The sequence below is a fragment of the Epinephelus lanceolatus genome, chromosome 14 (genome assembly GCF_041903045.1).
Source record: "Epinephelus lanceolatus isolate andai-2023 chromosome 14, ASM4190304v1, whole genome shotgun sequence".
NCBI classification, from domain to species: Eukaryota; Metazoa; Chordata; class Actinopteri; order Perciformes; family Serranidae; genus Epinephelus; species Epinephelus lanceolatus.
The window spans coordinates 42713496-42730151 of record NC_135747.1 but is presented as its reverse complement, the minus strand read 5'-3'; the positions used below and the strand labels follow the sequence as shown (position 1 = coordinate 42730151).

At 41.6% G+C, this 16656-nt stretch overlaps 1 protein-coding gene and 1 pseudogene across 2 annotated transcripts; both read right to left on the bottom strand.

Moving 5' to 3' along the window:
* Positions 1 to 5668: 5668 nt before the first annotated feature.
* LOC117249734 (gamma-crystallin B-like) lies at positions 5669 to 10700 on the bottom strand (annotated as a pseudogene).
* Positions 10701 to 13516: 2816 nt separating this feature from the next.
* Positions 13517 to 15267, bottom strand: LOC117251823 (gamma-crystallin S-1-like). Of its 2 annotated transcripts, none has more exons than XM_033618384.1 (3): positions 15253 to 15267; positions 13880 to 14122; positions 13517 to 13789 (listed from the first exon to the last, which is right to left on the bottom strand). In XM_033618384.1, exons 1-3 carry the CDS (start codon positions 15265 to 15267, stop codon positions 13517 to 13519), a joined length of 531 nt encoding a protein of 176 aa, XP_033474275.1. The 2 variants fall into 2 exon arrangements, with proteins under 2 accessions (XP_033474275.1, XP_033474276.1); XM_033618385.1 differs by lacking the exon at positions 15253 to 15267 and adding an exon at positions 14289 to 14297.
* Between the last annotated feature and the right edge of the window lie 1389 nt (positions 15268 to 16656).

Sequence of the window (16656 nt, the reverse complement as noted above, 5' to 3'; positions counted from 1 at the left end):
AGGTTTTTTTTAACTTGATGAAACTAGAATGAACAGTGCCAATTAATAATTGTTGTTTTAATGACATTGCGAGCTTTATCCTTATAAAAGATGTCGTTGTATTCATCATAAATATTGCACATTTAGTTTTAGTTTTGATTTGTATTTTATTTTATATTTGCCATATATTTACTTTTTCTTCTTTGTTGTTTTACTCCTTTGTATCTGCATGCCTCTAACTTTATATTGCAGCTGTTGCACAGCAGTTTTCCTCGGGATAAATAAAAATATATCTTATTTTGAAAATACAAACGTCTCATATTCTCACAGACAGCGTGCAGTATCATATCTGTATCATTAACATTACCTCTTCATATATTTGTAGTTGCATCAGATTAGTTCGTCACCGAGGAGCTCAGCTGTCATTAAAGGTTTCAAAAATGGACTCAGAGCATCAAACTGTGACTGAAGAAGGTCTGCTGGGACACACACATGTTGGTTTTATTAATGTCTTGAATGCAGGAGCAGTGTGCATCATATTTATAACTACTAGTAGAACCAATAATTCACAAGCTCCAGGTGTTTTTATCATGTAAGAAAATCTGTATCTGAAGTCAGTGTGAGCGCCGCGGACACAGGGGCGTCACTCTGTGTTGAAAGGTGTTGAGGACGTCAGGGCTCAGATGAGAAAACATTTTCAGACGCTCGTGAACAGATGTGATTTGAGGCAATGTTACATGAGGTCGGGAAAAAACAACACATCAGAGGGGCGTCAGGCCGCCAAGGGCACAGGGTTTCTTTCTGCATTGCTGGGGGACAAATATTAAAGACTCAGTGTAGGATTTATGATATGATTTATAATATAATAAGTGTGATTTCTCCAGTGTATAATCGCCTGAAAATAAGAACTGTTGTGTTTTTGTTCTCTTAGATTGAGGCGTTTATATCTACATAAAGACCAGGTCCTGGTTTATTGAGATCGCCATGTTGCACTGCCATGTTTCTACAGTAGCCCAGAATGGACAAACTAAACACTGGCTCCAGAAAGGGACATGTGTGCTTTTGCATGAGGGCCGTCTATAACGAGCAGCGTTGGAGTTACACTGATTTGTGATGCTTTATTCAGTGTTTTTACGAGTTTAATTCACCTGGTCTGTTTGAGGAGAAGACCTCTATGGATTATTCAACTTGGAATGGAAACTTCCTAAATGTCCAGATGAGAAAAGGGTGAGCACCATCTGTCTCCAAAGTGCCAAATAGCATCAGAGGAACGCTGATTGGTTACATGAAAATACTTTATTGAGTGTTTTAAGGTGTTAAGGCCCGAACATAGTCTGGCGTACTACTCCACGAGGAATGTCCGCAGTCATTCAGGCTTTCATAGTCGAGCACACTTCCACGTTGTACTTTCCTGTAAAAATGTCTGTGAAAAATCCCCGCGATGTGAAAAATACATGCCGAGCAGTCACTGGTGTGCGGAGCGGAGTCCGTGCGGTCGTAAAATCTGAGTTTTGGAGAGGAAGAGATGTTGGTGGATAATTCAGCTCATAGATTAAACCTCCTGAACAGTGAAAACTAAAGGAGCTCTAACCAGGATACGTTTCAGCTGGTTGCATTCTGCATTTCACCATGAACCACCACTAAATCCCCCCAAATCTTACACACTGTTCCTTTTCACTGTAGCATCTGAGACTCCAAACTTTGAGTGTCAGACACTTGATTTCCTGCATCCTGCTGAATGATAATTTATGGCGGAAACATCTTTCTTAATGTAAAGAATTCAAAACATAAGAATATAATGAGATATAATGCAGTGAGGCTTTCAGGCATTATTCATGTGATCTCTGCTGAGTCAACACATGTATGTGTGATTTACTTTGCAGTTTCTATTATGTGGGGACGTAGCCTTTTTAAATGTGCTAACATTATATGTTTTCATGTTCACAAAGAAAGAATAAAAAACTTGGACAAGAAGAAACTGTGTCAAGAAGTTGTTAAAGTCACTGATCAGCACATTTTTGGGTCATTTTAGAATCCGTAGTTTTTTGTTTTTTTTCTTTTGCTTACTTTGGACGATGCACATTTGTTTCCTCTACACGTCATGTGTTTGTCAACATTTCTTGCTGTGAGCTATTTTTCTGAATATTTTTTAGTTCAAGAAATTATGCTTTTATAAAGTTTTTCTTTCACCAACATTCAAGCTACTGTTTGTTCAACAGTTTGTTTTAATTAATATCAGTTCACATCTTGTGACCTGCACTGAGCAGTTTCAGTTTTTGGCTCAGTTTGTCTGTCAGCAGAATCACTACGACCAGTTTTCATGGAACGTGGTGGAGGGGTGCAGCCTGGGCCAAAGAAGAACCCAGTAAATTATATAGTGGATCTAAACCACAGAACGGATACACACATTATTTTTCACTTTCCTTAAAACTGAGAGATGGTGCATTTGGCCTGAGCAGAGATCTGAACTCTGTGAGTCCCCTTTGATGTAAAGCTGGGTAGGCAGTTTTATTTTGACGTCACTGATCACATATTAATTCAAGTCAGCTGGGAGAAAACTAGACGTCTGCGCCTCCTGTTGGCTCTGCTTTCAGGCTTTAGAAAATCTAGTGCATGACGGGAGACTTTGGCTAATCACAGATTATTTCAGAGAGGGGGGCGTTCCTATCAGCTGTTACACAGATGCAGATGCACGTGCACGTCCCTGATGGTGAAAGTCTGATTCAGTGTCCAGCAGAGAAAACACTGGCAACAACTGTCTACACTGCAGAGCAACCCAAAAGAGGAAAATGAACTTCTCAAAGAGTCGGACAATAAATGAAATACAACTTGTATCAGTATTGACGAAATGTTTCTGAGATGGAGAGAAACTGGGGCTAATAGCTCAGCCACAGCTGCAGCTTCATGTTTATATGGCTAGCATTAGCTAGAGCCTAGAACCTGGGTGTCCTCTGCCTCACGCCGCACCACTACAGACCATCTTAGCAGGAGGAGAGCAGCAGCAGCTCTAGAGACGGACCCCCAGTCACAGCAGCAGCAGCGACTAAGGTCCCATTTATACGACAGCGATTTCAACTGAAAATGGTTTAGCTGCGTTTTGGCTGATCGTTTACACAACAGCGGCGTTTTGGGTGCCTGAAAACGCAACATTTTGAAAACGGGTTCCAGAGTGCAATTTTTTGGAAACAGCACCGTCTGTCGTTTGCGGTTCCGTGTTTTTTAAAGCGCAGACTTTTCTGTTTTTAGAGAAACCGTTGTCGTCTAAACAGGGCCTAAATCACGCCAGAGCAAGGCCCAGGTGTGGGGGGCTCACAGCTCAGCAAACTTTCTTTCTGATGCTGCTGTTCACACAGGTTAGACCCACCCTCAGCCCTCTGTGACATCTGGTGCTGGGGGGTTTGAGCTGCACAAATTCAAGTTGCAACAGCAGCCGACTGAAGTACGTCTCCAAAACTGCTGCCCGCTCCCTTCCCTGGGAGGCAGGCCACAGTGGCGAGGAGCGAGGTGGAGGGACTGAGAGGTCGTCAGGCAATTCTTGTCTCATTGATCATCTGACTCTTCAGTGAAATAAAGTTTAATAAAATAAATCAACATAGAAACATTGGGTCACTGTATGACATGCGTGTATATGACTGTGGTCGTCTGGTGGGAGGGGCTTAGGACAGAGAGGAGAAAGCTGCAGGAGGGTGTGTCTTCAAATTCTGCCTTTTATTTATTAATTTATTTGCCTTTTACAGATTTCTGCCAACCCCAGCTTTAATGCTGCATTTAGAGGGTTCAGCACCAAATGTTCACGTGTTTATTCTGAAGATTAGAAACTGTCTCTACTGTGGACTAACTGTGGTTTTACAAAAGCCAACAGAGGTCCAGAGTTGAACAGGACGTTGTGCAGTATCACTTACATACAGTCAGGTCCATAATTATTTGGACAATGATACAGTTGTCATCATTTTGTCTCTGTACACCACCACAATGGGTTTTAAATGAAACAATGAATACCTGCTTAAAGTGCAGACTCTCAGCTTTCATTTAAGGCTTTTTTCAAAAATGTAGTATGAACCGTGTAGGAATGACAACCATTTCTTCACACAGTCCCCCGACTTTAAGGGCTCATAAGTATTTGGACAAACTAACATAATCATCAATTAAACAGTCAGTTTTAATACTTGGTTGCAAATCCTTTACAGTCAATGACTGCCTGAAGTGTTGGACACATAGACATCACCAGATGCTGGGTTTCTTCCCTGGTGATGCTCTGCCAGCCCTTTACTGCAGCCGTCTGCACTTCCTGCTTGTGTTTTGGGTGTTTTGCCCTCAGTTTTGGCTTCAGCAAGAGAAACGCATGCTCAGTTGGATTCAGGTCAGATGATATGACTTGGCCATTGCACAACATTCCACTTCTTTGCCTTAAAAATGTCTTTGGTTGCTTTTGCAGTATGCTTCAGGTCATTGTCCAACTGCACTGTGAAGCATCGTCCAATGAGTTTTGAAACATTTAGTTGAATCTGAGCAGATAATGGTGCCCCAAACACTTCAGCTTTCATCCTGCTGCTCTTGTCAGCAGTCACATCATCAATAAATACAAGAGAACCAGTTCCACTGGCAGCCATACATGGCCATGACATAACAGTACCTCCACCATGCTTCACTGATGAGGTGGTGTGCTTTGGATCATGAGCAGTTCCTTCCCTTCTTCCTTCTCTTGTCTTCCCATCATTCTGGCAGTTGATCTTTGTTTTATCTGTCCATAGTATGCTGTTCCACAACTGTACAGGCTTTTTAGATGGTTTTTGACAAACTCTAATCTGGCCTTCCATTTTTAAGGCTAACCAATGGTTTGCATCTTGTGATAAACCCTCTGTATTTATTCTAGTGAAGTCTTGTCTTGCTTACAAGAGCAGCAGGATGAAAGCTGAAGTGTTTGGGGCACCATTATCTGCTCAGATTCAACTAAATGCTTCAAAACTCATTGGACGATGCTTCACAGTGCAGATGGACATTGACCTGAAGCATATTGCAAAAGCAACCAAAGACATTTTTAAGGCAAAGAAGTGGAATGTTCTGCAACGGCCAAGTCATATCATCTGACCTGAATCCAACTGAGCATGTGTTTCTCTTGCTGAAGCCAAAACTGAGGGCAAAACACCCAAAACACAAGCAGGAAGTGCAGACGGCTGCAGTAAAGGGCTGGCAGAGCATCACCAGGGAAGAAACCCAGCATCTGATGATGCCTATGTGTCCAACACTTCAGGCAGTCATTGACTGTAAAGGATTTGCAACCAAGTATTAAAACTGACTGTTTAATTGATGATTATGTTAGTTTGTCCAAATACTTATGAGCCCTTAAAGTCGGGGGACTGTGTGAAGAAATGCTTGTCATTCCTACACGGTTCATACTACATTTTTGAAAAAAGCCTTAAATGAAAGCTGAGAGTCTGCACTTTAAGCAGGTATTCATTGTTTCATTTAAAACCCATTGTGGTGGTGTACAGAGCCAAAATGACGACAACTGTATCATTGTCCAAATAATTATGGACCTGACTGTATGACCACCACTGATGATCAGCGTCGTTGTCTCCAGGTGAGATACAAACACAGAACACAGAGGGGTGAACACATCAAGCACAATCCTCTTTTATTACATCTCCAAACAACAGTTATGTAAAACATAAACTCAAAGAGAGACAGTCTAATGGCTGTGGACGCGGCGGAAGGACCCCACAGTGGGGTTCATGGCTGCCCACTCGGTGTAGCGGCGGTACTCTCCTTTCTCCAGCAGGTACTGCCGTCCTCGGTAGTTGGGAAGCTCGTAGAAGACCCAGGCGCCTTCCTGCACCTGGGCGGAGTGAGTCTCGTGGAAGTGCCAGCGCTCGGGCAGGTTGCTCAAATCTTCACAGCACTCCAACATCCGACCGTTGAAGTCAGGACGCTCGTAGACACGAACCCTGAACGCACCAGTGCCCTGAAAGACAAAGAGCAGGAACTTAGTTCGCGTGTCAGTGTCATGTCAGCTTCATTAAAAGCATAGCTGCAAATTAACACAACAATAGATGTAAAAACACACAACAAGAGACAACACATCTGTGATCAGTCCCTAATTTAATTTTAACAATTTTTCCAAATTCTTTTCCTCTTTTTCAGTTTCTCGTTTTATTTTATGGAAGTGACAAGTGCACTTGTCCTTTAAACTTGATAAAAAATAAAAGCTAACAAAATAAAAGACACGTGGTACAGTCGTTACAGGCCTTGCGCTCTCTTCTCTTCTCTTCTTCAAACTACAACACCCATAATTCATGTAGGAACTGCTGCAGCCAATGTGCAGCCGGTGGGAGCTGCAGGACGTCTCAACCATCATGATCAGTTTTTAATGTTTTATCGGGAAATAACTACTCCAGACTCTGCTCTAGTGTCATTTTCAGGACAATTAAGGCAGGATTCGCGATTCAGGACAACTGCTTGGATTTCGGGACTGTCCTGAATTTTTCAGGACGTCTGGTCACCCTACACCTGACCAACACACTGACTGAAGCATTCTTGAGTGGTCTTGGAAGGAGGGAGGTTGGGGTGGTAGATGGGTCACATAACACAGGACTTTCTCCTGGAGACAGGTGTCTGACACCGTGAGGACTTTGAGTCATTTTAAGGTCATGTTTCTTTTTCCTAAATCTAACCTCCATGACTTTACATTAATTATGTGACCTTACGTTAAGGACGTCTTTACTTGGGCACTAATACATCAGACAATCAAATCATTCGCTCATCATTAATAAACTTTAAGCAATTCCTCAAGAACCAAGATAATGAGAAAAACTTCCCAGTAGGAAGACACCTTGAGGCCTGCATGCAGGATCTGGAGTTAGGAGGTAACTTCAGGCTTAACTCTGAGTTTCCAGTCCCACCAAGCTGGTTCTCCTTTTACCGGGATAAATCACATGGCGCTCCCCCGTGTGCGGCATCGCGGAGCTCTCCATAGTCAAGCTGCTTCTTCTCTTTGACTTTTGAAATCACCATGGTAACTGATGCTTAGCAGCTGACCTGATCACAGCCTGTCAGCACCCTGACTTCTGCCCAATCAGATCACTGAAGAAAAAAGTATCCTGACATGGACAAAAATCTGCAGCCTCAGGTAAAACAGAGGAGCTTATATAATGTTACAGGTCAGCAGAATATCTCGAACATTTCCACTGGTCTTAAAACAGCTTCTAACAAACACAGAGATCGTTCACACACTCAACACATGATTTTAACTCATGCAAAGTTTATTTTAGTCGCAGTGACAGTGTTGATATTTAACACTCTGATATTTAACACTCTGATTCATCACTGCAGCTCAAAATAACATGAGGCACCTGTGTGATGAGGACTGGGATAAAAAAAGTAAAATAATCCACACACTGTTAATCAGCTCCTGTTATTATGAATGTAACATTTCAGTCAGACAGACGTCAGACGTCAGTCATTAACGACTTTTCCACTCTTCACTTCAGAAACAGTTTGGCGTCACTTTAAAGTGTTTATATGACATGTTCATCGCCATCCAAATAAATAACAAAAAATACTTTATACTAATGTCACATGTAGCTCAGTGACACCTGCACGTCATTTAAGTCTCGGGTGACTAAGTTTTGGAGAGTGTTTTCAGTGTTTCTAGATTTCACGTCGTAGGATTACTGATGTTACTGTCTCACAGTCACAGACACTTTAGCTCCTTTTACACTGCCAGATTTTCGGCAAATGTTGAGCCGTTTTGCCGGCAAGCTGCGAGCGTTTAGACACACAGAGCCGGATTGGCGAGTTGATCCGAGGTGCCCAATTTTCCGCCTCGTAGGGTAGACATATTGGCGGAACCTTTTTGGTTTAAACAGACCGAGGTGACCTTCTGCAACAGGAGGGGCTGTTGATGACTTGTGGGAGGAGCTGTTGATGACGCTGCACGTGTGAGCCACTGGCGGTGGATAAACAGGAAACAGCTGATAGCAGGAATTAGCGAGCAGCTAGTAGCAAGAGGGAAACACAACCCTGACAGACACTGTAAAGATGAGCAACTGGGGAGACAAGGAATTGCGCGCCCTCCTTGTCCTCACAAACAAAGAGGCCATTAACCGTCAGATGACGGGACCGAGAGAATCACCGAAGGACTGACCAGCCGCGGCTTCCCTCCCACGTCACTGTTTATGTCACACGCTGAGCTACATGTGCCCTGAAAAAGGCACATTCTGTATAAACAAAAGTAGGTAGGCGGCATTTTGCTGCACTCCCTGATTTTGTTTTTATACTGCCAATGCTGATTTGCACAATTCCTGTTTAAAAAGGGCTTTTCCGTACCGTTTCATATCATATCATATCATATGAAGCAGCTTCCTTCATTCATGCTTCTGATGATGTCACTTGTAATTAACAGCCCCGTCTCTTCCACATGACCTCACTCGTGGCTGATAGGAAAACCCAGAGTTGACTGAACTAGTTGATAACCAGCTTTGTAGGAGCAGTTATCCAGACAGCCAATGTTAGATAACGAGCAAATATCCTGGGTAAGTTGAACTGGCTTTATAGTGCAGGCCTCTATACTCACAGAAATATAGAAAATGACCACGACCTCTAAACGCAGCATTATGTGGTGCTGCTCAGGATCGCTTCCTTCTTTGCAGCCATCAGCACACTGATCACGTGATTACTGCCATCCAGAACACATGGGTTACACAGGAATGGCTCATCATTATGTGGGATATGCACAAATTCTGTAGGAATACATGGTGCATGAGAACACGTTTATCTGCAGGAACTCACATTTCGTACGATGCGGCAGGACCTGATGCTGTCATTGTAGCCCATCCAGCGCTGGTAGTTCGCGTACTCCCCCTTGGTCAGGATGTACTGGTAACCCAGGTAGTTGGGCCTCTCGAACAGAACCCAGGCGCCGCTGTCCACACGAATGGAGTTGCAGTGGCTGATGTGGGTGTTGAGCTCGGGACAGTCAGCGGTGCACTCGTAAAATCGACCTTCGAAGTTACTTTCTTCGTAAAACACGATCTGGAAGAGGACGAAGGGTGATCTGAGTTTACGTTCAGTGTTTTATTTGAAGATAAAACAGAAAAAGTAAAACCAACTACAAGCTTTACTAAAAACTCTTCTTATCAAGTTATTCGTCTCTAGACTCTGGATATTGATATGAACATGGATAATAACACACCAAAATAATACCTATTATTTTCTTTATGTAAGGCTGCTGAGTGATATTCTAAACCAATATATATGATTTATTGCATAATATACCCAAAATAATGTAAATGCAAATACAAATTACGCAGCTGCGGCAATTTCAGGTACAACTTGAGTGTAAAGAGGCCAAAAACGACTGTAAATATCCACAAGAGCTTTTTTTACTCACAGTTCCAAGCTGAACAATCCACAGATATATGTAACTTTATCACAACTAGGCAGCTTTTACCACTGACTTCTACTGAAACTTAATTACAGGTATCTATAATTCAATCTTGGCACGTTAGACTCCCAAACCATCATGTCTATAATGTAATTTTGACAAATATCAGTTCTAATTAAAGATATCTATGATTCAGTTCAGTCAAAATGTGTTTTCTTAGGGCCTGTCCCATTTCTACGCCTTAAATCTTCCACTTGGTATTGAGTGCCCTCGTTTTCGAGATAACCCTTGATGAGGGAAGTGAGAAATATTAAGGTAGAGATCTTTCCCTAAGAAATGGGACACCACTTCATCCTGCAGGCATATGTCACGCGTAGTAGCGACGCAATGAAACTGCCAGCTCCAGCACTTGTGTTGTGGCGTGTGCTATGTTTATTCTTCTCCGTCTGATGAATCAACGGAGAAGAAATGCTGAAAACAGGAGGCTCCTCGACGTCTTCTAGTTCTGATCGATTTTGTTCGGGTAAGTCGATTTGTGTAAATACTTTGACGAGTTGCTGATGAGTTTACGCTAGTCCAACCATCTGCTGTTTGTATAGCCTACATTCCGATCATACAGCAACAAATTGTTTCCCAAAACTTGCTGAAGTTGCTGACGTCATCTTCCACTTCATTGAAAGTGTGGGTCGGGGCCCCCTTGGAATCTAGGGCGGGTTTTAAGTGTTGGAAACCACTTCCACTACCTCAATTCTGTTTTGGGACACCACTAGCCTAAACGTGAACGCGCACAACCAAGTGCAAGTGTTTGTAGGGGAGGTGTGGGTGTTGGGACAGGCCCTTAATATCAATTAATTTCTTACTAGAAGAAATGTTCATGGCAGATGCAGCAATTTTACTCATAGAAATCTACAGTTCATTTCACACGAGTCAAAATGTTAATTCTTGATATCAACAATTAATATGTGGAAATGTTCATCACTTTTTTTTACTTAATTCAATCTATAATTCAATTCTGACATGATATAATTCCAAACCAACACATCCATAATGTCATATTGACTTGTCAAAACTGATTTATTGATATCTTCGTTTTAATCATAGATATCGGTCATTTGTTTTGTAGTTATAAGAACAACGATTGCAGATATTAACAACTGAATTACGACATGCTGAAAAAGGACTGCAAATAGAAATATGATGATCTATTTCACATTTCAACAACTGCATGTTCGATATGTCAGACATCAACATACCACTTTGTTACTGCTACAGAATAAGACTGAGGGTTGGGGTGACTCAGCGGTCTGAGCTCGCAGGTTAGATCATCAGTTAATCACATGAGGGCAGCTGCAAACAAGTGCTCCAGGTTTCAACTGCCAGCCAAACCCAGCCTGCACGCCAGGTAAGATGCTACATGCTAACAACTACGCTCTACTCAACGACTTCATGGTGGAAGCAGAAAATGGCGTCCGACAGCAGAGAGGGCGAGTAATGATGAAGAAGATGAAGATCTGTGAGAGGTAATGACACGGTGACCGCTCTGCTGCCGTGTGTCAGTCCTGGATCGTCAGAGGTTTTCTTTAAATACTTAGATTTGTGGAGACGACCTTGTTTAATGTTCAGTCTGTTTTTAAGATGGTGCATTTACTTGCACTATTACTTACAATACTTCATTACATTTAATATAATACAGTTTCTTTTGTTACTTAGCACAGTTAATCTCAGACACTTTATGACTCAAGCAAGGTGACTTTAACGTCTACCAAAGTCATTTTCTGGTAAGAAATCTGTTCTTTGCTTTCAGGCACCGACCAGTGACGACTAAACTTGTCAGCCCTAGTTATTAAATCTTAAAAGAAGAAAACTTTATTGCGACTGACGCTGGAGTTTCGACCTCGACAGTCGGTCACATGCTTCATCTGCTCGTCTGCTTACCTTTCCCACACGTTCCATGTTTGGGCCTCACACCTACTTTTGATGTCTGTTTGTTAATCCCACCTTTCACATACACAATATTGTCTACCGGTCTGGTCCAGATTTATATATACAGTGTATGTGTGCACACTGAAACGCACTGCCAGGACCATCATTGTCATTTTAATTGCCTCAGCATTTATATGTGTGCAAAGGCTGATGCTGCAAGTGTTTAAAAAAATGCTGTGCTTTATACAGTGTTTATTCACAGCAGCTGACCTTTTGATCGGCCGATGCCTGATTCCAGAAAACATTTATTGATCCAATTAAATTGTCTCCTCTGCAGCTGAAGCTGAGGCTGATGCTCTGAAGTTGGCTTATGGCCACACGCTGCTCTGGTGCAGGCTTTAACATCTGTGTTACATGTGTATCCATCCACACCTCAGCACACGGTCAGCTGAGCTCTGACTGGACGGCTCATTATTCTGTATTCAGCCATCAAGCTGCAGGATTCGTCACCAGAGACTGAAGACGTTATTCTCGCTACTTCAGTCCTGTCAGATTGTGATCGATGATTCAGAGTTGGCTTACTTCATTGTGCAAGTAGAGCACAATCAGTGCGCTTCATTAATCCACAGCTCAGCCCACAATAACATGCATCAACAACTATGATGAGAAATGTTTTGTTTGTACAAACAGTACAGAAGACATTTGATATTTCCAGCTCCTCAAATGTGAGGATTTGCTGCCTTTCATTAAACTAACAGCCAGTCATGTATCAGTGTAAAATCTGACAAGTTGATCTAACTTTAAAAAGAAAAGAAAAAAAATTGCCTTGAAAAAGTGATCACACATAACTATCAGTTTAGACTAACATAGCTTTTGAGTTAGTTTTCTCTACGAGTAAATGTAAGTAAGTAAAGACAAAAAAAATGTTTACTGCCAGTGAAATAAGAAATAATTATGACTGAAGACTAAATTAAAAGAAGAAGCAATTTGGTCAATCTGCTTATTTCCTGTCGTCACCTGCAGCACGTCATGAGGACTGACATCACTGCACGGAACATGTGCTTTTGAATGAGATTAAAAATATTTATGTGCACTTTATAAGTAAGCATAAGTGAGTAAAGACAAAAAACAATAGCTTACTCTATAAGTAATTATAACTGAAGGCTAATTGGTATCTTTACTTTATTGGTAAACCTAACTTCAAACTAATTATGTTGACTTCACAAGTCAACTAAACTAAATGTTATGTTGTGCATGGTTATGTCGACTTCACAAGTAAACAGGTAAATAAAGACAAAAAACATCACAGTTGTGATTACTTTATCGGTACATAAGTAATTAGATACAAAAAAAACAGTTAAGTTAGGTTAACTCATAAAGTAATCTGAAGACTAATTGTTTTATTCACTTATGAAGTAAACATAATTTAAGACTAACAGATATATGTACATATATACTAACCTTTTTCAAAGCAGTTGGTTTTCTAGATTATTTAAGTGAGATGATGCATCACAGTAAATTCAGTCTCTTTGGGTTTTGGTCAAACAAAAGACATCATGGCATTTTACATGGCTTCTCTGACCAAATGATTATTTGAGAGAGTATTTAGCAGATTTTGTTGCAGCTTTGTGCACAAGTAGTTCATAAGTTGTACCACTACTCAGGCAGGAATCCTTCAGCTTTGTGAGAACTTGTAAAACAAAACCAGGGCTGACTGTGTGTGTTGATGTGTTGAAGAAATTTAATTCATTTATCTTGTCAGGGTGAATCCACTGGTTTGAGACAAACGCTTCAGTATTTGTAGTCGGGCAGAAATCTGCCAGTTTTCCTCGATCTGTGTGCAGACATTTCTTTTCAATATTTGTGTCTCACAAACTGCATCCTGCACAGTGACCCTGAAGCTGACTCAACATCTGTCAGATAGTTTCAGTACAAACTGAACATCATAATCTGGCTATAAGGAGGGTTTATTGCAGGGTTGTTGTATTAAACTGTGTTATTTTGGCTTCAGTGTGGCTATACATATATACATGATATACATTTTCCTTAAATCTTTAGCATACAGAATAATATACACTGAATAATGATGCACTGTATGGCCAACATTGATATGTATTGTTATTTCTTTACATTATGGATCAGAGCAGATCTGAATTAAACTTCACACAGACACAAACTTTAGCATCAGATACATTTATTGCATTTATTATAAGAAACTTGAGCTGGTTGAGATCACAGCTCCATGATCCTTCTGATGGAGCCCACCAATGATTTCAGAGCTCCCCACTCCGAGTGGTGTCGGTACTCTCCTTTCTCCAGCAGGTACTGCCGACCACAGAAGTTGGGGTGTTCATAGAAAATCCAGGAGCCCTCCAGGACTTTGCAGGACTGAACTTCTTGCCTGACCCATTTGTCCTGGATAGACTTTGAGTTTTCTGTCAGCTCCAAGGACTCCCCGCTGAAGTCTGGCCGATCGTACAGCCTCAGCTTGCACGGCCCTTTGGCCTGAAACCACAGCAGTCAAAGACGTGATGCATGACGAAGAACAACAGGTTTATTTTTATTTGTTTTCATCATGGCACTGTGAGGACTTACATTTTTGATGATCCTGCAGGATCTGACACAGTCATTGAAGCCCATCCAGCGCTGGTAGTCATTGTACTCCCCTGGCCCGATGACATACTGGTAGCCCGTGTAGTTGTTACGCTCGTACAGAACCCACCAGCCACCCTCCACCTTCACCGAGTTGCATCGGTGGATGAAGGCCTGCAGGTCGGCTGAGTCTCCTTTGCAGTCGTAGGACTTCCCTGCGAAGTCCCGGTCCTCGTAGAATACAATCTAAACAGAACAGATACGTGCAAGATTATTCATGTGTAAATACAAAGTGAGTTTCATCTGCATTAAATTCTCACAGACAACATCTGACGTCTACGCTCCTTGCGCCAAATCTGGAGAGTTATCAGCTCGTGCAGCCACAAGACCACATTCAGGACCCTGCACTCACCTTCTCCATCTGTAGCTCTTAAAAAACTAGATGGCGTAACAAACGCAGTACTCTTTATACATGGCAGAGACAATACTACCAAATGCATGGTTAGCAGTGCCTGTAACAGTTATTACAATTGAAATATTCATCTAGAGTCTGCCCATTGTTCTTACTCACTGAATTGCCTGTCCACACACAATGCTTGTTTAGCAGTGCCAAGTACCAAACCTCAGTCCCGGCTCAGTCCAAGCTGATCTGGACCGCTGCAATAAATGTCTTTTGTTTATGCAATTTGATGTAAAGCTTTATGTGAGCTGTCGACTCGGAGCTGCTGTCTATTAACAGAAGGTGCTGGGCAAATAAATACGATCAACCTTAGCCTTTATTTATTTTCTACATCACTGAGTGTGAGATATCGCCAAACAAGCAGTGAGATATTACTGACATGAATTAAACATGCAGGAATACACATGGCTCATAAGATGTTTATTAACACAATAATTGTTTAAACTGCAGACACTGGTAACAAATCAACCCAACTGGGCTTTCCTCATGCACTGTTTACCTATGAAACATAACGCACCAACATTTGTACATATCCCACGTAATCATGAGCCAGTAATGAGCGTATAATCCACATATTTGGGAAGGCTGCAGTCACGTGACCAAAAGAAGGAAGGCTGGGGCGGTGGATGAGTCACAAAACATGGGACGTTCCCAAGCGTTCAGAAACTAACTGAACTTTGAGTGATTTTAAGCGTCTCTTTTCATAAACCTGACTGATGCAACTTTATGTTAAATGCATAATTTATGTAAAGTACATAAGGTCAACTGTGGGGCGCTAATTCTTCAGATAACAAACTCCTGCAAACCTGCAGGCCTACATACACTGTTGTATGAGAATACGTTGAACCAAACGCCCGAAAAAAAATGTTGCTGAATGAATGAATGAATGAATGAAATCTTATTTTCACAACAATACATTTTCAGGTGCCATCACACCAACATAAAATAGTAAACATGACATATACGCAAGCTGCAAGTAAAGATCAATAAAAATAAATAAAACAAAATAAAATAAAAAGGACAATCTTTAGAGCCACGATCTATCTGTGTGCATAAGTTGCTTGCTTTCTTCTATTCCACGCTTTATGGATATAATTGGATATTGCAAATATATGATTATCAAATAACCATTTAATTATTTGGTAATCCTGGGACAGACCTACATGTGTTGATACTTTGTTACCCCCCACATCCACTCTCTATCTGTGGCTATAGAGATGTTGAAGCCCATGCTCCTGAAGCAGATCATACATCTCTGACGCCCATTCTCCTTCCACTGAGAGATCCCACATGAAAATCTTCTTCGCCATTCTATCATCCGGTAGATCAAGCATTCTGTTCCACAAGTTAATCATATTTACCTTCCACCTGACTTCACACGGTACCCATCCCATGTCACCGTTAACGGCAGATATAGGGACAAATTTATGGACACCTAGAAAGTATCTTTGTGCCCTATTGTGCACACTTACACTTTTATTATAGTGTCTAAACCCCCACACTCCAGAGGAGTAGTCCAGAATAGGACAGACACATGCTTGATACAACTGGCTATATGTAGCATAACCCATATTTCTTATGTCTTAGTTTTCCCAATGATACCTCCTAAAGCTCTGCTACTGTGCATTTATGCAAACTCTGGATACATTACATTTTCACGTACATTTTTCATGTTTTGGGTTAAAATACCAGGTAAACGCAGCAATGTCTTGGTAAAGAAACACAACTGCTTTCCCAGCAGGAAACACAGTGATGTCTCAACTGCTCTTCATGGAACTGTCCCCAGTGGAAACACAGCAACACATCACCTAGTAACAACCAGGTTGGTTATTCTTATAGTCTCAAACTGTGTCTGCAGCTAACATGCCAACATCTTCTTATGGTGACTGGGCTGAACATAAACTGATCCTTTTTTCCCTTTTGGTCATATTAAAGCCGCTACAAGGAACTTTTAACTGGATATGCAAAAGTCTCTGGTTTCTGCTGATGTCTGTGTGTGACCTACAACAGCAAATGAGACCATCGGTGTGAAGATAAGCTATTTCTATATAGTGTATATCCATACCTTTAGGAAACTGTCTCCGGGTCCGCCCCAGGTCGCTTCCAGGATGAAACGATTTACGGCACTCAGACGGCACACGTCATCTTACCTAGCTGCTTACATTTATAGTGACTCTTATAAATAGTCGCTATTCCTCCTCCTCGACCCAACATCCGCGGGGAGTTAAAATAGCAGCAATCATCAGGTAAAAGTTCTGTGAAAGCACTGGACTCACCAACAGTCAGCCACGTCTCAGTCACACAGAGAAAAGTTTTCCAT

Bases quoted from the DNA above. Each gene is read 5' to 3' on its own strand.
- LOC117251823 (XM_033618384.1), bottom strand. The intron at 13,790-13,879 runs GTAAGTCCTCAC...CTGTGGTTTCAG, and splicing joins CCTGCAGGATCATCAAAAAT to GCCAAAGGGCCGTGCAAGCT.